This window comes from Rutilus rutilus, assembly GCF_951802725.1.
Source record: "Rutilus rutilus genome assembly, chromosome: 1".
Lineage (NCBI taxonomy): Eukaryota > Metazoa > Chordata > Actinopteri > Cypriniformes > Leuciscidae > Rutilus > Rutilus rutilus.
Window position 1 is genome coordinate 72,920,278 of NC_140209.1, and position 22,044 is coordinate 72,942,321.

At 40.8% G+C, this 22,044-nt stretch overlaps 2 protein-coding genes across 2 annotated transcripts in view; both read left to right on the top strand.

The window, feature by feature from the left end:
* The window catches only part of LOC311305794 (uncharacterized protein), a 1,216,100-nt gene that overhangs the window by 929,212 nt on the left and 264,844 nt on the right, over positions 1 to 22,044 (top strand). The gene's annotated exons all lie outside the window — the stretch shown is intronic.
* The window catches only part of LOC311298864 (NLR family CARD domain-containing protein 3-like), a gene marked incomplete at its 5' end in the record, with an annotated part of 30,267 nt that continues 24,375 nt past the window's right edge, over positions 16,153 to 22,044 (top strand). The window contains 5 exons of the mRNA XM_084422180.1: positions 16,153 to 16,211; positions 16,829 to 16,906; positions 17,169 to 17,253; positions 17,531 to 17,726; positions 17,821 to 19,651. Coding sequence (XP_084278306.1) covers positions 16,153 to 16,211; positions 16,829 to 16,906; positions 17,169 to 17,253; positions 17,531 to 17,726; positions 17,821 to 19,651 — 2,249 coding nt within the window. The remainder of the gene's footprint in view (positions 16,212 to 16,828; positions 16,907 to 17,168; positions 17,254 to 17,530; positions 17,727 to 17,820; positions 19,652 to 22,044) is intronic.

The window sequence follows — 22,044 nt, forward strand, 5'->3', positions numbered from 1 at the left end:
CACACTGCATAAGTAAGTCCTATAATGTCATAATACAACAACCAATGCAATGTCTCTTTCTTGCCACCAACACATCCACTAAAATTAGCATATCTATATATATTTTATTGGGGATTAATTTTATCCCGGACGAGCCCCCATTTAATGTTACGACCCCTCTAAGATTTGTCTAGGAGCAAGAGGGGTAACACTAAAAATATGGCAAAATCAGTAAGAATAATAGGAGGCGGCAAGAAACAATGCAAAAACGCAAACTGCCAATGAAAGTGATTTATTATACAACAAAGAAAAGAAACCATTAAACTATAAAGTAGATTGACAAAAGTATAAATTATGAAAGCCACAACCAGTATGTACAAATTTACAATAAAGAGGAAAATAAACCAGAGAAAAGAAAACCTAAACAAATCAACCCAAAAGAAAGGAGACTCTAGTGACGCCAAAGAAAAGAAAGAAACAAAAACAAACAATTCTACCTCATTTAAACCTCTAACCTAACTAAAGAAAAGAAAAGAAAGTAATGAAATCTTCAGCGTCAAACGCCGTAAACTTCCCTACTCTCAGCTACCAAAACAAAACATACAATGGGTGGCGTTCACCTCTTACCTGGGGTTTCTATACACAGAGTTACCTAAATGTTGCACAATGGAAGTCGTACGACATCTTCCCTATCCTCCTTCCTCTTGGTAAAGAGTAAACATCAGAGAGCGTAAGCTCAGCAAATATCAAAAGAGCAACGCCATCCAAGTAAAAGAAAATCAAACAAAATAGTAAATCAAAAGGTAACAACAAAACAACAGATGTTGGCATAAGCAAATAACAAATAAAGCAAGTCAAAAAGCGAGTCAAAAACCTAGTACAATGACAGCAAAAACAGAACACAAAAGGCAGTCCATTCACTCCTTTCCAGCTTCCTTTTATCTGCCAGCGGGAACGTTACTGGCAGCGGATAGGCCGACGTCACATCTCTTAATGATGATTGACAGCCTCGTGAGCCAATCGGCAGTCAAGGAAGACGGCCTAAGAAATTGACAGGGAAAAGGAGAGAGAGCAGGAGAGAAAACAAACACAGGCACTCCCACAAGACACCTATGAACGTAACAGGCGGGAAGGAGACCAGGAGGAAGAGGGAGTAATTCCTCACAACTGGATTAATACACACAAAAAAACTGTTAGATGGCCAAGCAGTTTAAGTGCCACAAAAACTGAAAAGGCTATTAAAGACAAACTTGAACCCAAGGATGACTGGATGACCTTTCCATTAATAAAAATAAAAATAACTTCAGGTAACTTTTCTTTTGATGAATAGAAATTTCTATTCATGGAAAATGGGGTGTTTTTTTTTTTTTAAAGGGGGTTTTGTAAGTTGAATTTTTCTATTTGTAGCTAAGCGGAGTGAATGCAATCACTACAATATAACCAGTCAGGCAGAGCAGGAGGAGGAGGTGGAAGAAGAAGAAGAGGTGGAGATTAGATCAACAAGGACCCGGCCTAAAAAGGGAATGCCAGAGGGTTTTGTTAGAAATGGTATGTTTATCATTCACAAATAATTCTGACATTAGGAATATAAAGTCTGTTGATGAATTGGGTGGTCAATGATTTTTGCAGAATCTACTGATTCAACTGTTGAGGATGTGAGCGTTAGGGGTAAGGTATTTCTATAATGCATTTTTAAATCCAGTCTCCAAATAAATATAATTATTTACATTATGCCATGGATATGCTTATTTTACTTTATGTTGACTCTCTATAGGCGTAAAGCTTCCTGACTACCCTACTGCACCAAAGAAGCTGCCGACCATTCAGGACAGCAGAATGTTACATAATGCATGAGAGTACTGATGACAATTTCTGAAGCATGTTAATGTTGTGTGTACAACATGATAAATACAGGCTGATTGTGGTGTTTTTCAGACTCTGAAGATGAAGCCATGTCTGTCAGTAATTGTGCATCTTTCAATATTCTTTTTTTTTTTTTTTTTGTCTCTCCTGCAAACACAGCACTTCAGCAAAGAGACCCATTAACACCCAGTGAGTATTCATCTCATCACACTTTAAACTGTATGTTTTTTTATTTTTATTTATCAGGCCTAGTGAAATGTAAAAACATTCCTTGCATTTTTCGGGGTCTCGTGATGCAGCAAGAGGTTGTACCAGGGAAGACTATCGCTCCAGGTAAAGGACTCCGGATAAGAATATTTGTATTAATCCCAAAGGAAATTTTGTCACAAAAAGCAATCTCTAAAGTGTGTAAAAAGTTGTATTAAGATTTTATTAAAAATTATTAGAAATGATAAAAAATGAGTAGGAAGAAAAGGGAAAAAGTTCAGACTAACAATCTTCTGTTGCAGCAGTGTATCAGAGAAGTGAAAATTAGTGTAATTTGATGGTGTGAAGTACTTGCTGTTTCTCACAGATGAACATTTTGGAGTGATTAGTCTTTCACTGAAAGTGCTCCAGTGTTCACCCAGTTTATTATTCAGGGGGTGAAGATAATTATTTAGAATACTAAAAAGGCACAGTGTCAGTCATGAAATTGCCAAGTGATAAAAATAATTTAAAATAATACTACTGTAGGTCCAGTGGTGGATCCAGCGTGAGCAGAAGTGTCAGATCATGGCACAGCGATGAAGCAAGACACACGGTGAGATCCAGAAGTGGGGGGTCGCGCCACAGTGGTGAAGCAAGACACACTGTGAGATCCAGAAGTGGGGGGTCGCGCCACAGTGGTGAAGCAAGACACACGGTGAGATCCAGAAGTGGGGGGTCGCGCCACAGTGGTGAAGCAAGACACACGGTGAGATCCAAGAGTGGGGGTTTGAGGCACAGCGGTGAAGCAAGACACACGGTGAGATCCAGAAGTGGGGGGTCGCGCCACAGTGGTGAAGCAAGACACACTGTGAGATCCAGAAGTGGGGGGTCGCGCCACAGTGGTGAAGCAAGACACACGGTGAGATCCAGAAGTGGGGGGTCGCGCCACAGTGGTGAAGCAAGACACACGGTGAGATCCAGAAGTGGGGGGTCGCGCCACAGTGGTGAAGCAAGACACACGGTGAGATCCAGAAGTGGGGGGTCACGCCACAGTGGTGAAGCAAGACACACGGTGAGATCCAGAAGTGGGGGGTCGCGCCACAGTGGTGAAGCAAGACACACTGTGAGATCCAGAAGTGGGGGTTCGAGGCACAGCGGTGAAGCAAGACACACTGTGAGATCCAGAAGTGGGGGTTCGAGGCACAGCGGTGAAGCAAGACACACTGTGAGATCCAGAAGTGGGGGTTCGAGGCACAGCGGTGAAGCAAGACACACTGTGAGATCCAGAAGTGGGGGGTCGCGCCACAGTGGTGAAGCAAGACACACTGTGAGATCCAGAAGTAGGGGTTCGAGGCACAGCGGTGAAGCAAGACACACTGTGAGATCCAGAAGTGGGGGTTCGAGGCACTGCTGTGAAGCAAGACACACTGTGAGATCCAGAAGTGGGGGGTCGCGCCACAGTGGTGAAGCAAGACACACTGTGAGATCCAGAAGTGGGGGGTCGCGCCACAGTGGTGAAGCAAGACACACAGTGAGATCCAGAAGTGGGGGGTCGCGCCACAGTGGTGAAGCAAGACACACTGTGAGATCCAGAAGTGGGGGGTCGCGCCACAGTGGTGAAGCAAGACACACTGTGAGATCCAGAAGTGGGGGTTCGAGGCACAGCGGTGAAGCAAGACACACTGTGAGATCCAGAAGTGGGGGGTCGCGCCACAGTGGTGAAGCAAGACACACTGTGAGATCCAGAAGTGGGGGTTCAAGGCACAGCTGTGAAGCAAGACACACTGTGAGATCCAGAAGTGGGGGTTCGAGGCACAGCGGTGAAGCAAGACACACGGTGAGATCCAGAAGTGGGGGTTCGAGGCACAGCGGTGAAGCAAGACACACTGTGAGATCCAGGAATGATCACAGCACACATCACGGAATAAGATCAACAGCAACCCCACCACCCCTTGGCAGGCCAAGGCATGGTGAGTTCTATTTCTGAAGTGCAAGATGAGTAGTGCAGTGAGTAGTACGTGTACTCATTATTGTTAGAATATAACCCATTTTTGGGGGGTTGTAAGGCGGCCCCAATATCTTGAAAATGTTGTGACGTAGTAATTGCTGAATCAGACTTTCTGTGGTGCAGATGCAGTGACCAACAGAAGATGGACTTTCCCATTGCCTTGGAGTGGTAGGTTATCGATGTGTGACAGTGTCAGGACACTGAGAAAGAGTGTTGTGATTACTGGCTTCTAACATGTCAGGTCATATTAGTTTGAAACGTCTAAGGAGATATCACCTTTTTATCAGACCACCACGTTTTCAAGAACAAATCATCTTACAGTAAATAACATTTAACATTTAGTTGCAAACCCTTGCTTGCAACTGTCTTATGCCAGTGACCCATTAACATCACAAAACATAATGTTGGTCATAAAAATGCAAACTGTATTGGTAAAACTCAAGGCTAAAATAAACCCTAGTCATGCAGCACTATTTAATGTTCTAACAATCAACCTAAAAGTAAACGTGGGCAACGAGAACCACCTGTCAGTCACATGTTCCCATACAAGGGGTGATATAAGTTGTTTAACAGATCTAGATGTACTGTAAATACCAGGAAATGAAAGCTGACATTCACATCTTTAGTCTCACATTCGTATTTTTTTCTAAAATCCAAATGTCTTCAATGTACAACAAAAATAAATAAATTTGCCTTGCTGTTCCCATAACTTTGGAGATGACTGTAATGATTGTGATCTTCATTTGTGTTTATTGATTTCAGTGTACCAGAAAAAAGTCCTAGACATACTCGCTGACATAAGAACTTGCTTAAAGCAAAGCCAACCTGCCAGTTCACCAGTAAACATCGAAAGGATGGAGACTTTGGAGGACTTTGACCGTGAAGAGGAATGTCTCCATGATGCGGAGGCCTATGATGCTTTGGTAGTTGTATAAGTATGGAAGTAAAAGATAACTAGCTTTATACAATACAATGCACTCACTCATTGTTAGGTTATTTTGGGGAGGGCCAGTCAACCTTATTGACTTATGAAGTTATTCTAACAGGTGTTGCAAATATCAAAAGTTGGTGGAAAGACCACCAAGGACTGTGTCTACAAAGCCCTTGACAGGTACGTTAGTACAGTATGGATTTTCTGTAATGTCCAGGTGCTTTATGTTTTTCAATGTCTGAATCACAATCAGCTTCATTGGCCATCCATGCATTGGTGCATGCATGCAGGAGCACCTTATTGGCTACCGAGACAGAGGATAGGAAATTACCTGGTTTTGACCCCTGAATTAAGCGGCCAATTTCAGCCCGTTTAGGCTGTTTGCTAGCCTAGCACAGCCCATAGAAGAGGGAGGGGGGGGGAGGGGGTGTTATTAATATAACTGTCTCCAGTTATATTAATATCTCTATGGCGTAAACCCCCCTGACTGACATGACTGTGTGTATGCAGAATACTATTTGTGTATGTGTTTGTGGCCACAGAACATACTTTCTCCTATTGATTTCTTATTGTAAATTCTTTTCCTTTAGACTCTTCTCTAATGCCGTAATGGCATCTTTTAATATGAAGGGGAGGGGGCAAAAAGGCAAGAGGCCTTTTGGAAACACAAAAATATACAGAGCACTACAAGGTAAGGTCAGATAAAAAAAAAAAAATGAGGGACTTGATGTATGACTGCAGGGTGCCTTTGTATGATAGTAATTATGTGTGTTTTTGTACTTGTGCAGATGGAGTTATGAAGTTCGACCAAACTGCTACAGAGGACTCCATTAGAACTTTCACCTCAGAACACCTTAAACATGCACCACAAAGAAGTGGAGGTGGAGGGTTCACTCCACATAGTCACTGATCATGTACACACGCATATATATATATATATATATATATATGAAGAGTTCAGATGCAAAAGATTTTTATCAAGCTTGTATATTTAAGTTCAGTAATTCCACTTAAATGGCAATGAAGATTACCTATTAATTGTCATTTAAGTGAAATCACTGAACTTAAATATACAAGCTTGATAAAAATGATCATTCTAGAAGAAAATTTCAAATGGCACTTAGAGGCTTTTGCATCTGAACTCTTCATATATATATATATCACACACACACACACACACACACACACACAGCAGTCAGTTACTCAGACACTCAACATTTGCGTCTTGTTTTGCACAGATTCAGTTTAGCACTTGTGTGATAGTTGTGTTTAACTGAAATTGTACAGAGCATACAGTGATTTACAAAAAATAAAAAATAAAAATGAGTGGGGATTGAATTGATTTCTTAAACCTCTGTGCATAACTGTATGCCTATCCCTTTCCAGAGGGTGGAGGGCCTGTTTTCTGTACCAGTTAATTTTTCTGTAGCTTTGTTTGGCTCAGAGGCAGGTTTGAACTGGAAATGGATGGATTAGGCTAGGCTAGATTGGAATGTGTTTCCAGTTATGTGGTGGAAAGGAAAGCAATCAAATGAAGCAACAGAAAAATGAACGAACAGTTGAAATGAGACAAAAGGTTATGAACAGTGCAGTATAAAAGCACTGTCTGCACCTCTTGAGGTCCTCTGGACATTAGTACAGGACGTTTGTTGAACGACTAAATAAGATGTCGTTTGGCGTCACAGTCTGCACCTTTACGGTATCAAAATGGGACATCCACAATGACCACATTTGGAGTATAATTAGTCCTTATACAGAAATTCTATGGACGTTAATACAGGACGTTTGTTGGAAGACTAAATAAGACGTCGCTTGGCGTCACAGTCTGCACCTTTAAGGTATCAAAATGGGACGTCCACAATGATCACATTTGGAGTATAATTATCCCTTATGCAGAAATTCTATGGACGTTAATACAGGACGTTTGTTGGACGACTAAATAAGACGTCGTTTGGCGTCACAGTCTGCACCTTTAAGGTATCAAAATGGGACGTCCACAATGACCACATTTGGAGTATAATTAGCCCTTATACAGAAATTCTATGGACGTTAATACAGGACGTTTGTTGGACGACTAAATAAGGCGTCGTTTGGCGTCACAGTCTGCACCTTTAAGGTATCAAAATGGGACGTCCACAATGACCACATTTGGAGTACAATTAGCCCTTACACTGAGGTCCTCTGGTCGTTAGTACAGGACGATCATTAGACGACAAAAAAAGACGTCGTCTGGCGTTACAGTCTGCACCCATAGGGGATCAAAATGAGACGTCCACAACGACCATATCTGGAAGTCCTGTGGAAGTCGATACAGGAAGTTCGGTAGACGGCGGATAAATACGTTGATTGGCGTCACAGTCTGCACCCTCCTGATACCGACATAGGACGGACAAGCACACCGTTGAAACTACGTCATCTGGAGGTAACTTTGCGCAGGGGGTAATGAGAGCAGTCTCAGTACTATGGTACGGTCTAAATCCTGACTGGAAATCCTCGCAGATATAATTTCTTTCAAGAAAAGAACACAGTTGTATAGACACTGCTTTTTCTAATATCTTTGACAGAAAAGGTAGATTTGAGATCGGCCTGTAATTGACTAATTCTGTAGGATCAAGTTGCGGTTTTTTAACAAGCGGTTTAATCATAGCCAGCTTAAAGGTTTTTGGTACATATCCTAATGACAAAGATGAATTAATGATATTAAGAAGAGGATCTATGACCTCTGGAAGTATTTCTTTCAGTAGCTTAGTATAGGGTCTAACATACATGTTGTACATTTAGATGATTTAACGAGTTTAGTAAATTCTTCCTCGCCTATAGCAACGAACGAATCAAATTTTTCTTCAGGGAGACTACAATGCACTGCCTGATGCGATACTGTAGTAGACGGTTGCATAGTTATAATTTTCTCCCTGATATTATCAATCTTATAAGTGAAGAAGTTCATAAAGTCATTGCTGATGTTTTGCTTGGAAACCTCTGGGCTTGAAGCTTTCTTTTTCGTTAGTTTAGCCACCGTTTCAAATAAATACCTAGGATTATGTTTATTTTCTTTTAATAGGGTTGAAAATTAAGCAGATCTAGCAGCTTTTAAAGCCTCTCTGTATGCAATCGAGCTCTCTTTCCATGAAATGTGAAATAACTCTAGTTTTGTTTTCTTCCAGTTGCACTCCATTTTTCTGGCTGCTCTCTTAAGGGCCCAAGTGTGCTCGCTGTACCACGACGTTGGACTATTTTCTTTAATCTTCTTTAAGCGCAACGGAGCAACTGTGTCTAAAGTGCTGGAAAAGAGAGAGTTAAAAGTTTCTGTTGCAATATCGAGTTCTTCTAAGCTATCTGGGATGCTGAGATGATGAAACTGATCAGGAAGATTATTGATAAAGCAATCTTTAGTGGCAGAAGCGATAGGTCTAACATATTTGAAACACGGAGTCGGCATTGCAGCCTTGGCTAAATGAAGTTTACACGAGACTAGATAATGATCTGAGATGTCATCGCTCTGCTGCAGAATTTCAACGGCATCAACATCTATTCCATGTGTTAATATTAGATCTAGAGTATGATTACGACACTGAGTATGTCCTGACACGTGTTGTCCTAACTCCAATAGAGTTTACAATGTCTTTAAATGCCAATCCCAATGCATCTTTTTCATTATCGATGTGTATATTAAAATCACCAACAATTAGTACTTTATCTGCAGTCAATATTAATTCTGATAGAAAGTCAGCAAATTCTTTGATAAAATCTTTATGGTGCCCTGGTGGCCTGTATACAGTAGCCAGCACAAATCTCAAACGTGATTTAATCATTAATACTATATATTTTTACATTAAGTACTAACACTTCAAAAGAATTATATTTAAAACTTGATTTCTTAGAGGTTTTGAAAATATTACTATAAATTACAGCAACTCCTCCCCCTTTGCGTTTCAGACGAGGCTCATGTTTATAACAGTAATCTTGCGGGGTGGACTCATTTAAAGTAATGTAATCATTTGATTTTAGCCAGGTTTCTGTCAAACACAGCACATCTAGGTTATTATCTGAAATCATATCATTAACAATGAGTGTTTTTGAAGTAAGCGATCGAATATTCAGCAACCCAAGCTTTAGCATTTGCTCATCTGTATTATATCTGTTTTTTATTTGTTGAACATCAATTAAATTTTTAACCTTGGATGGGTTTAAACGTTTTTTGGATTTCCAACTTCGGGGAACAGACACAGTCTCTATATGATGATAGCTAGGTGAAAGAGGCTCTATGTGATGGGATTTATCTGACCTGGGTGACGCGAAGGCCGCTAGCAGACGGTCGGTTTAGCCAGTCTGTCTGCTTCCTGACCTGAGCCCCAGATTGTCATGTTTGAGCTCTGTGCCATATTACTAGAGAGAAGAGCAGCACCATCCCAGGAGGGATGAATACCATCTCTTTTCAACAGGTCAGGTTTGCCCCAAAAACTTTTCCAATTGTCTATAAATTCTCTATTATTTTGCGGACACCACTTTGACAGCCAACCGTTAAGCGAACACAATCTACTAACTATCTCATCACTCCTGCGAACAGGAAGGGGGGCCAGAGCAAATTACAGTGCTTGACATCGTACTTGCGAGTTCAAACACCTCTTTAATATTAATTTTGGTGATCTCCGACTGGCGGAGTCGAACATCATTTGTGCCGATGTGAATAATGATCTTAGAGAATTTACGATTAGCATTAGCCAGCACTTTTAAATTTGCTTTGATGTCAGGCGCTCTGGCTCCCGGCAAACATGTGACTATGGTGGTTGGTCGGTGTCTCTATTTTCACGTTCCGTGTAATAGAATCGCCAATAACTAGGGCACAATCATTCTCAGTAGGTGTTTCACTGAGCGCGGCAAATCGATTTGTTATGGTAATCGGAACGGAAGAGTGGTTTTTTGATCCGCGACTAGAGCGATCCCTCACTGTCACCCATTTGCCCGGCTGCGCAGGCACTAATTCAGCTGGAACCGAATCATGTAAAGAGTTCACTATGCTAGGGGCATCCAAAATAGTATCTGAAGCTCTAGCACTCTTACTATACTCAATTAAAATTTGGATGTGTGTTTCTAGTTCTGAAATCTTCTCTGTCAGCCTAACTGTCTCCTTGCATTTATCACATATAAATCCTATATTGCCAACAGAGAAGGCTATGCTAAACATGTGACATGAAGTGCAGGTGACAATAACAGGACAAGATATTACTCACCGTGTTTGTTGAGTGATTCTTACTCACCTGAGCTTTTTATGAACTCAAAGGCGCGGGTGCGCGAGAGAAAATAAATAAATAAAAATAGCTGAGCGCACGGGTGGCGCGTTAACAGGCTAGCGAATTACTAGCGTGTTGTGTTAGTAGTAACGGAAGCTAGCGATGTAAGGTTAATCTGAGATGTTGTAGTAGTAGTATAAACAACTAGAAATTGTAGTAAATGATGGTTCAAAACAAGGAAATACGAGGCTAAGACGGAGCTTACAGCACCGAAGCAAACACACTCACAGCAGGCAGCAAGGCAGACAGGAGCAATCGATCAGCGTTAGATAGGACAGCTGGTTGTTGCACTGAAGGATAGAGGGCAACATAACAGCATAACACAGTCAGTGTGCACATTTAAAACATCTGTGTGTATAATGCAGTGCAAGTCGCCAAAGCGACCGAAACTGCATGAATATGCACAGTTCAAACACAATGGTCAGTTACGTTGAAGGGCAACATAACCGCATAACGCTTCAGTGTGTACACAGATGCAGATGATTTTATCTGCTGCCAGAGCCGGAATCGTACACGGGTCTCTGGCGCGAAAGCCTAATGTTCTGCCACTGAGCCACAGGGGGAGAACACCGCAAGTCGCTGTAGCGACAAACTGTGACTATGCTAGTATGCTAACTGTGATAGCTAGTTGCACTGAAGGATACAGGGCAACGTGATAGCATAGTTACATTAATGTGTACAAAACACAGCGTCAGAGGCATAGCGATATCGACTGTGAATACGTAGTTAACCAGAATAGCCAGTTGCACTGAGGATACAGGGCAATATATAACGGCATAAATCATAGACACATATCCATGTACATAACACAGCGTCAGTGGCATCGCACAACAACTGTGAATACACAGTAATCAGAGCAGCCAGTTGCACTGAAGGAAACAGGGCAATATATAGCGGCGTAATTGTAACGCATATCAGTGCGTAGTGTGTACACAGCGTCAGTTGCATCGCACAACAACTGTGAATACGTAGTAATCAGAATAGCCATTTGAACTGAAGGATACAGGGCAATATATAACAGCAAAAATCATAACACATAGTGTGTAGAGTGTACATAAACACAGCGTCAGTTGCATCGCACGACAACTGTGAATACGCACTGCGTAGTAATCAGAATAGCCATTTGCACTGAATGACACAGGGCAATATATATGGCATAAATCATTACACATAACAGTGTGTAGTGTGTACGTAAACACAGCGTCAGTTGCATTGCGCAACAACTGTGAATACGTAGTAATCAGAATAGCCAGTTGCACTGAAGGATACAGGGCAATATACAACAGCAACAATATATAGTTGCATAAATCCTAACACATAACAGTGTGTAGTGTGTACGTAACACAGCGTCCGTTGCATCACACAACAACTGTGACTACGTAGTAATCAGAATAGCCAGTTGCACTGAAGGATACAGGGCAAAATCGTGGCATAAGCATAACACACACATATAGTGTTCATAAACACAGCGTCCGTGGCATTGCACAACAACTGTGAATACATAGTTGAATCAGAATGGCCAGTTGCACTGAAGGATACCGGGCAATACATAACGGCACAAATCATAGCACATATTAGTGTGCAGTGTGTACATAAACACAGCGTCAGTGGCGTAGCGACAAGAACTGTGAATACGTAGTTAAATCAGAATGGCCAGTTGCACTGAAGGATACAGGGCAATATATAACGGCACAAATCATATCACATATTAGTGTGAGGTGTGTACATAAACACAGCGTCAGTTGCACCGCGCAACAACTGTGAATACGTACTGCATAGTAATCAGAATAGCCATTGCACTGAAGGATACAGGGCAATATACAATGGCAAAATTATAACACATAAGTGTGTAGTGTGTACATAAACACAGCGTCATTTGCGTTGCACAACAACTGTATGACGTCGTGGAAGACGGAGTCTTTCTTGAAGTAGCCTGTTCTTTAGAAGTTTTGGTGGAAGTCTGGCCGCAGCGGGACTTGAACAACCTCGTTTCCCTAGACTGGCTAGGAAGACTTTGAGTTGCCATAGAAACAGTGTTTGGGTGCAGGCGAGCGGGTTGTACAACGCGCTCATTGGCTGCTGCTGAGATACTGGGCTAAAGTATCCTTTAACGGAGCCTATCGCGTCGAGTCCTTCTAGCGAGCCCGCGAAGAGGACCGGAGTGGCAACGGGCAGCGTCAACTCGTCTTAGGGCGGGAGAGGGCCCACCAGCGGCCTGCTGGCGGCAGTGGGCCTCATCTCCGCTGATGACCGGGTTTATTCCCCTGAGGGCGCGCACTGTCCGGTACATGCCTGTAGTCCTTGAGTGCGGCCTCGGTTGATCTTTGTTAGGGTAGAGCGAGTCAATAGGACCCGCACATATCTGGCATGTAAGTTAGCAGCCATCGGATGCGGGGAGGGTACATGGTGAGTAACCTCTTTTGCAACTTCCACGATGACTTCAGATAAGACTTCTAGCGTGAAGAAAGAGAGTCTGACGTAATTGTCGCGCCCACGATATTTATACTGCCCGCGGACCGGTCAGCATTTGCATGTTCGCGTCAATTGGCCAGCTGTCTCCAGCTGGCGTTAGCCTATAAGATTTCAGTGAAAATGGAGAAGGAAGGAGTTCCCATATACGTCAGTGACGTAATGTCGAAGTGACCGCCTTGAAAGGGAACTCACGTCAGGTGGCGATGCGTGGGATTATGATCCGTGATTGGGACACGTATTTGTCACATGTCTGTCCTGTCTTGTGCTGCACATGGGTGTTTGTTGTTTTGTGACATGTGCTCTCCTGTCTATTGTCTAGCCCCTCCCATCTTGTTATCTAATTATTGGTTAATTTGTCCCACCTGTCCTTCTCGTTTCCCTCCTCTGTTTGTTCCCCTATTTAGCCTCCCTGTGTTTGTAGTCCTGTGCTGGTTCGTTGTCCGTGTTTCTTGTTTCCTGGAGTTCCTGAGTTTTTTGTGTTTGTGCCGTACCTGCATGTCACTAATAAACTACTCTGCATTTGTATCCTCGACTCTCGTTTACCATTCCGTGACAGTATTAGGAGAGAGGGTGATAAAAGCCATTCTGAATGAGAGAAGAGATCGCTGTCGGGGATTCAGAGGAATACAGGCAGTGGAGCAGAGAGTGTGAAAACTTCTAACAGTTCAAGTGGGTGAAGAGCTATATTCTTTGAATGAATAATGAGGATTGTGGAAAACACGCTGTGAGTTTGACGGAGCTTCGACTCCTCTCCTTATTGGCTTCTGATTATTACTGTGGCAACATTAAGTACCACCTTTGTAATTCCAAAGAGAAGATAAAGATTTGCCATTTCTACTGTGGAGGCTGAGTCATGTGTCTGAAAACTGGAAATGAACTAAAATGTCTTTCTGATTTCTTCGATGCCAGTGAACAACAATGTTAAACTGACTCGTGTGCAGCCCTTGCTTATTCGATCTATTGGAAATGAAATGACAGTTGGATGGTAAGAGGAATGCCTTGGGTGCACCGTGAGTCTGTTCAATTTTGCAGTCCAATTGTTTAAGTGAGCAAGAGTGAGTTCTTGCAGTGTTCTGGTGAATTTATGTGAGTGTGGATTTGTGGTTTTTGCTTTCCACTCCAAATCACCGCTGAGCACATCCTCCCATGCTGGGGCCGCTGAGCTATGTTGTTTAAATGACTCCATGTCTATCGAAGAGGTGTTATACAGAGAGGTTTCCCAGTGCTTGAGCCCTGTGAGTATACAGCTACGCTGGTGAAATAATATTAACCTCTTCCCTGCCTGAACCCTGTGAGTATACAGCTGCGCTGGTGAAATAATATTAATCCTCTTCTCTGCCTGAGCCCTGTGAGTGTACAGCTGCGCTGGTGAAATAATATTAATCCTCTTCTCTGCCTGAGCCCTGTGAGTGTACAGCTACGCTGGTGAAATATTAACCTCTTCCCTGCCTGAGCCCTGTGAGTGTACAGCTATGCTGGTGAAATATTAATCCTCTTCTCTGCCTGAGCCCTGTAAGTGTACAGCTACGCTGGTGAAATATTAACCTCTTCCCTGCCTGAGCCCTGTGAGTGTACAGCTACGCTGGTGAAATATTAATCATCTTCTCTGCCTGAGCCCTGTAAGTGTACAGCTACGCTGGTGAAATATTAACCTCTTCCCTGCCTGAGCCCTGTGAGTGTACAGCTATGCTGGTGAAATATTAATCCTCTTCTCTGCCTGAGCCCTGTGAGTGTACAGCTACGCTGGTGAAACATTATACCTCTTCTCTGTCTGAGAGGCGAGGAATCGTTATACGCTACCTGCTATCCACCTGGCCCTTGCTGCTCCACTGTGAAGATTTGCTGTCTGAGAGGCCAGCTGCCTAGAGTCCAACATCCACCGAAGAGGAATCGTTATACGCTACCTGCTATCCACCTGGCTTTTGCTGCTCCACTGTGAAGCTCTGCTGCCCGAGAACTTACCTGGTCCACGTTGTTAAGCTCGGCTGTCTGAACGGCCACCTGCCCAGAGTCCAACGTCCATTGAAGAGGAATCGTTATACGCTACCCGCCACCTACCTGACCCTCGTTGTTCCACTGTGAAGCTCTGCTGGTCGAGGACTTACTTGGTTCACTTTGTTCCGTTGTGAAGCTCTGCTGTCCGAGCGGCCATCTGTCTAGAGTCCAGCATCCGATGAAGAGGAACCATTACACGTTGCCTGCCCCTCTCACTTGAAGCCTAGAGAAGATACGACGATTGCCTCTTACATATTCTTGTTCTTAATCTAATAAAGATTAGAGATTCCTTTTATTCTTTTAACTTTGTTGTCCTGCTTTTCACTGGTTTGCTCCTTGAGGTGACACGTCCATTAGGGGTGGTGGTGGGTCGGCCACTCCGGCCTGTGACACTAATAACACTCGTGGCCATTTATGTGTTTAATCCACAATCCATCGAGACCAGCAAGAGATTCTGAGAACGACGCACGCGGACTGACAACAAGCGTTGCTGAGTTTAAAATACTTAGAAATTCATATAATTATTATTAATACATTCTCCATTAAAGTCATTTGTAGTTATTAGGAACTTTATATTGTATATAAAGCATGATTTAAATGTGAAGTTACAGAAGGCTGTTCTTCTGCTACTCCGAACAGAAGAAGAATCTGCCAGAAATTACAATCTTTTGAAGTAAAAACAAGTTTTGAGAAAGGTTTATTGAAAATGAATATGTTTCTGAAAGTTTTCCCCCATTTCCTCTTCAGTTTTAGGCTGTTGTTTTTGTGATGTGAAATCGAAAGTATTTTTGAAGCAGACATTTACAGTAGACAGACAGATGAAGCCTGACGTCAATGACCAACAATCTGCTGTTATTAAACTGAATATCTCAGTTCAAATATAGCAATTATGGTTAGCAGTTATACAGTATGTCTATTATAATTCTGCTTACTTTTACTCAATCAGTTATTTTAGGATCATTTAAAAGTAATGAAATCAATCATCATTGTGAACTTGAAGTAATGATTAAATGACAAACGATTCAACAATTAATAAAGATTGGGTAAATATGATTGTAAAATTATATTAAACTGTAATAGAGAATATAACAAATCAGCTTCAATTTTTCCCACTCAAAGTTTTAAACACAATTTCTGTTCCCCAATGAATTAATATTTAGAATCAGTTAAACTCATTAAACAATCAGAAATGATTAAGACCATTCGGTTATTTTACATGGCAATATATTTGTCTGTAACTCACTTTATTTTATAGATTGTTTTTGCTGTTGCTGTTGTTGATGATAACTCAGCATTCTTCATTATTGTCTTGAATAAGATGTTCTTCATCTGTGTAAAATGGTGTCATTTCCAGGTGATGCTGAAGGATTGAGTGTTTTCAGAAACCAGTGCTGATCAGTTTTCAGTATCAGTTTAGCTGCAGTATGTCAGAGGAAAGAGGAAAGGACTCTCTCTCTCAGAGGAGTCTCTCAGAGAAACACAGGTAAGACTGCGTCTGTTTTCATCAGTTTAAACTCCACTGGACTTTGTGTTTCCCTGTCAATAACACAACTTTAAGCATATTTGCACATGCTTTGCACAATTTCTATTTTTAACTTCTTAAATTAACTGTCTATAAAGCCCTGTTTGCTCTATAGAAAACATCACCGTTAATAATTTGTTAATAACCTTCTAGACGCTGAATTAATCCAAATAAATGACTTCAGTTTTTAGATCATACAATTATTGACAGACATTAGGAAACAACTATACACTTAATTTAATTCAAGTATGCTAACACAACTGTTTCACACAGACATTTCTGCTCTCTATTTCTGTCAATAAACAAAAACTTGAAATGTTCTCATAAATTAGAGTGAAGTATTTTTTAACATATTAAATATCTCTCATATATATTAAATAAATCGTTAAACTAATGTGAGCCAGTAAAATAAAATAGTAGTTAACTATATAACAGTAAATTGTGTGAGTGTGTGTATTTCTGTGGAGGATTAGATTAAGACACAGATGTGTTTCACACACAGTTAATCCTCCTTTACTAAAGTGTTTTCTCTCTGTTCTTTGTATCATCAGTGTAAGATCAGGCTCACATGTGTCCAGCTCTGTGTCTCTGAAGAGTGATCGGTCTAAAGATAGAGGACCAAACTTCAGTGAGAAAACACCATCATCTAATAAAAGGTATTTCATAAGTTTCTAATTTTTTGTCACACGTTGTCTGTGTTTAAAAGTTGTATCAGTGAATATCAATCATGAAACATTTTTAGATCCAATATTTATCATTATTTATCATTGAATCATTTATCATGATATTTATCATTGAATACTCTGATAAATATTTGATCTATTAAATATTTATCAGAGTATTCACAGCAAATGCTTTTTCTCTTTCTGTGAAATTTTGGCTGGAAAATCAGTATTTCTTTCATTTATTTGATTACAGGCTTCAATATGAGACATTAGACTCAGACGTTCAGACTCACAGGAACCATGAGAATTTCAAAGACAATCTTCTAGGAATCTTCCAAGTAGGAAAACACATTTTTATAAATGTTTAATATTCTAACAAAGAAATATGTTATTGAACAAAGACATTTTATTTAATTCCTCCAGATCCATTTTTTCCTTTGAAGCACTTATATATTTTTTATTTTTCTATTTGTTAAAAATATCAGCTGGTTAACATGTTAGTCTTTTAACTGGATTTTTTTTATAGATATTATAGTTATTGAATAAATTGTGTTGACAAAATGTAGATGTACAATTTGGTTTAAATTGTGTCTTTTCTCTTACTTTTGTTTGTAGGATCTTGAGTGCAAAATAATCACGTTTCTGAAGAATGAGCTGGAGAAGTTTAAGAAAATATTACAAAAAGAGAACACAGAACACTTTGTGAAGGACTTTATTGAGAACAGATCCAGTATCAAAGAATCAGCTCTTGATCTCACACTACATTACCTGAGAGAGATGAAGCAAGATGAAGATGCTGACGCTCTAGAAGGTAAGAGACTCATGATCATCTCTCTGATTGTCTCTTATAAATGTAGGAGAGAAAATGAAGACTAAAACGGTCTATTTTCTGTTCCTGTGTTTAGATGAGCTGCTCTTCATTCCTCAGCTGAAATGTGGCCTAAAGAAGAAGTATCAATGTGTGTTTGAAGGAATTGCGAAGCAAGGTGACTCCACACTTCTGAATAACATCTACACAGATCTCTATATCACTCAGGGTGGCAGTGAACAGGTCAATACTGAACATGAGGTGAGACAGATTGAAGTTGCTTCCAGGCGTCATGAAGCACAAGAGAAACAGGTTGAATGCACAAATTTGTTTAAAGCACCTGAACAAGACAAGAAGATCCGAACTGTACTGACAAAAGGAGTCGCTGGCATCGGGAAATCAGTCTCTGTGCAAAAGTTTGTTCTGGACTGGGCTGAAGGAAAAGAAAATCAAGATATCAGCTTCATATTTCCTCTTCCATTCAGAGAGATGAACTTAAAGGAGAAAGAAAAACTGAGTTTGATGAACCTTGTAACTAAATTTTTCCCAGAGACAAAAGGACTGAACCTTACAAGAAGGAATCAGTTCAAAGTGCTGTTCATCCTTGATGGACTGGACGAATGTCGCCTTCCTCTGAAGTTTGATCATAATGAGACGTGGCGTGATGTTTCGTCACCAGCCTCTCTGGATGTTCTCCTAACGAACCTCATGAAGGGAAATCTGCTTCCTTCTGCTCTCATCTGGATCACCACCAGACCAGCAGCTGCCAGTAAGATTCCTCCTGACTGTATCGACCGGCTGACAGAGATACGAGGATTCAGTGACGCACAAAAGCAAGAGTACTTCAAAAAAAGATTCACAGATGAGAATCAGGCCAACACAATCCTAGATCACATTAAACAATCAAAGAGTCTCTTTATCATGTGCCACATCCCAGTCTTCTGCTGGATTTCAGCCACGGTTCTCCAGAACATTCTGGAGGAGGAAATAAATAATGATGTGAAAAACACTCAGGCTGATGAGATCTCTAAAACACTGCAGGAATCAAACACTGAAGACACTCCCAAGACTCTGACACAAATGTACACACACTTTCTCCGCTTCCAGATCCAGCAGAGCCGCCGAAAGTATGATGGAGAATACGCACCAGATGTTTCCTGGGATAAAGATGCCATCCTTTCACTGGGGAAACTGGCATTTCATCAGCTGGAAAGAAACAACCTGATCTTCTATGACACAGACCTGGAAGCCTGTGGTATTGACGTCTATAAGGCATCAGTGTACTCAGGCATGTGTACCCAGATCTTTAAGGAGGAAACAGGGATCGTTCTTGGTACCATGTACTGCTTTGTTCACTTGAGCATTCAAGAGTTTATTGCAGCCCTTTATGCACATCTGTTTCTAGACATCAACAAGACAAGTGTGTTTGATCATGAGTCTACAGAACAGGAAAACAGAAATGAAACCATGATTGATTTGCTCAAGACTGCAGTGGACAAGGCGCTCGAGAGTGACAATGGACACCTGGACCTTTTCCTTCGCTTCCTCCTCGGTCTGTCGCTCCAGTCCAATCGAGGACTCTTACGAGGTCTGTTGACACAGCAAGACGGCAATGACCAGAGCAACAAGGAAATAGTTCAGTACATCAAGCAGAAATTAGAAGATGATCTTCCTGCAGAGAGATCCATCAATCTGTTCTACTGTCTGAATGAACTGAACGACCAAACTCTGGTGAAAGAGATTCAGACCCACCTTAGCAAAGGAAGTCTCTCATCTGGTGACCTTTCACCTGCCCAGTGGTCTGCTTTAGCCTTTGTGTTGTTGACATCAGAGGAAGAGCTGGAGGAGTTTGAGCTTCAGAAATTCAAGAAATCAGACGAGTGTCTCATTAGATTATCGGCAGTCATCAAACCCTCCAGAAGAGCTCTGTAAGTCTTTTAATATATTTAGTTTTGCTCTCATCTGAATTTTTTTTTTTATCTACATTACTCTATAGTGATTCCTCATCATGGACATGAACTTATCCCTGTAAAGCCTGACATATGAAATAATAGTCAGATTTTTTGTGTGTGTGTGGAGACAGTTTATCAAACCTTTAGACAAAATATAAAAGACCATGTAAAAATGTTTGCATGTTTTGTATCAATATGATACACCAGACTGTTATGACTTATATAGAATTATATATTAGCACATACTCATACTTAAAAAAAAAGTACATATTTGATTCATATACCCAAACTGGGGGAAAGAATGTAATTTGGTACAGATGTTTTTTATATTGCTAAAATGAAAGATGAAATTCTGAAAGGTTATAATATAAAACATTAATATTTTTATAAAACAGGCTACCGTATTTTCCGCACTATAAGGCGCACCGGATTATAAGGCGCACCTTCAATGAATGGCCTATTTTAGAACTGTTTTCATATATAGGGCGCACCGGATTATAAGGCGCATATAGAATAGAAGATACTGCAGTCAAACGTTTGACTGGGTTTGCGTTATGCAGTGGTCACCAACCTTTTCAAGCCTAAGATCACATCCAAAGTCCAAATGTAAACCAAGATACCTTGTTTATACTCGACGCGTCCGCATGAGCGCGAAGTTAATAAAAAAAATAATATCCGTCTGCTCAGGCAGATTCGGGTTAACAGCGCGCGCGCCTCTGAATCCGAAGATGCATGACTTTGAGCCGAATCTGCCCGAGCAGACGGATATTAGTAGTACATCTCATCACACCGGCACCCAGTTTGCGCGTCTAAATCGGTTGTATGGTCTGGTGTTCAGTCTAAAACAAAACAGTTGCGTCAAGTATAAATGCCTCGTCTGTTTGGGGAGTTGCGCGCGCAGTCAGCGGAGGCTCGCGCTCCGGTGTCAGGCGAAAGTATAAACAAGGTTTAAGTCAGCGGTTGTTTAACAGACGTTAACATAAGGCGCCAGATCCATATATAAGGCGCTCCAGATTATAAGGCGCACTGTCGTTTTTTGAAAAAAATAAAGGCTTTTAAGTGCGCCTTATAGTGCGGAAAATACGGTACTTAAATAAAGTACATATACATTATCGGTTGTTACTGTATCTCCCAATAATTTCAAATTTTAAATGCTAAGTTTATGTAAAAAGTGTTTATGTAAAAAATTTACATGAATATGTGCATTTTAATTAGTGGTGCACGATATATCGGCCGCTGATATAAAATCGGCCAATATGGTCATTTTTTGACACATCGGTATCGTTCCGATGTCAAAATAGGGGCCGATGTGAACAGGCCGATGTATATTCCTGTGTATTTGACGTATGAAGTTGAAGATGAAGATGAAGTTGACGATGCTGACTCGCGATCTTCGCAGTAGTGAACGCGCCTGAGAGAAATGCACATTTCATACGGATGACATAAGCAGAGAACAGTCTGTTTTCTTTCGTTTTGAATTGTTCTGTTTAAAAGTACACATTTCAAGCTTTCTATATATTTGGTTTCGGTTCATTTATGAGACAAGCTCCAGGTTCACGCACTGGCGCCTCCGTGTCGTGATTAAATGTTTTCTATTTAATTCTTATTTTTTAAATCCAGGCAATTGGTTGATGAAACTTTGATCAAAATTAAGATACAATTAATACAAAACGAAATAAAATTTAAAGACAGGCTTTGTGCTTTCTGTTTGAGGTCGCTGTGAAAGTTTTAAAGCAGTCTTTTAGTGCCGCTTTCAGATCGCTCGCGTCCGTAACGGAGAACTGTCCCTTCCATAACATTTTTTTTTTTTTTTTTGTGAAATAAATTTCTAAATAAATGCGACTTATAGTCCAGTGCGACTTATATATGTTTTTTTTTCCTCTTCATGACGCATTTTTTGACTGATCGTTTTTTGACTCGTAGATATTCGAATACATTGCTTGATATTTGATACCCGTTCGAATTAGATTTTTCTCAAAAGTGTCAGCACGTTTGATCTGTGGATTAATGATAAGCGCGAGTCTGGAGAAACAGGCGTTTATTTATTCATTCTCAGTGTTGAGAAACATAGCCTTCATGTGTTACATTATTGTGTTAATAATAACTAAATTACCTAATTATGTTACATATTTATTTTGTATGAAAACTAGCGCGTTCGTTACCTATAGATTAAAAAGTACTGTTGTATCAGTGCTGCGCGAGCTCTCTCTCACAAACACGGACGCGCACACACAGAGAGAGAAGATAATTGTAAAATGAAAATTGATGGGCTAAGTTTAAATTTTGTTCTTGCTTGTTTTTTTTTTTCTGTCAAAATGTCAGAAAACATTTTGTATTATCCATCCGTGTTTTCATATGTCGGATTCGTC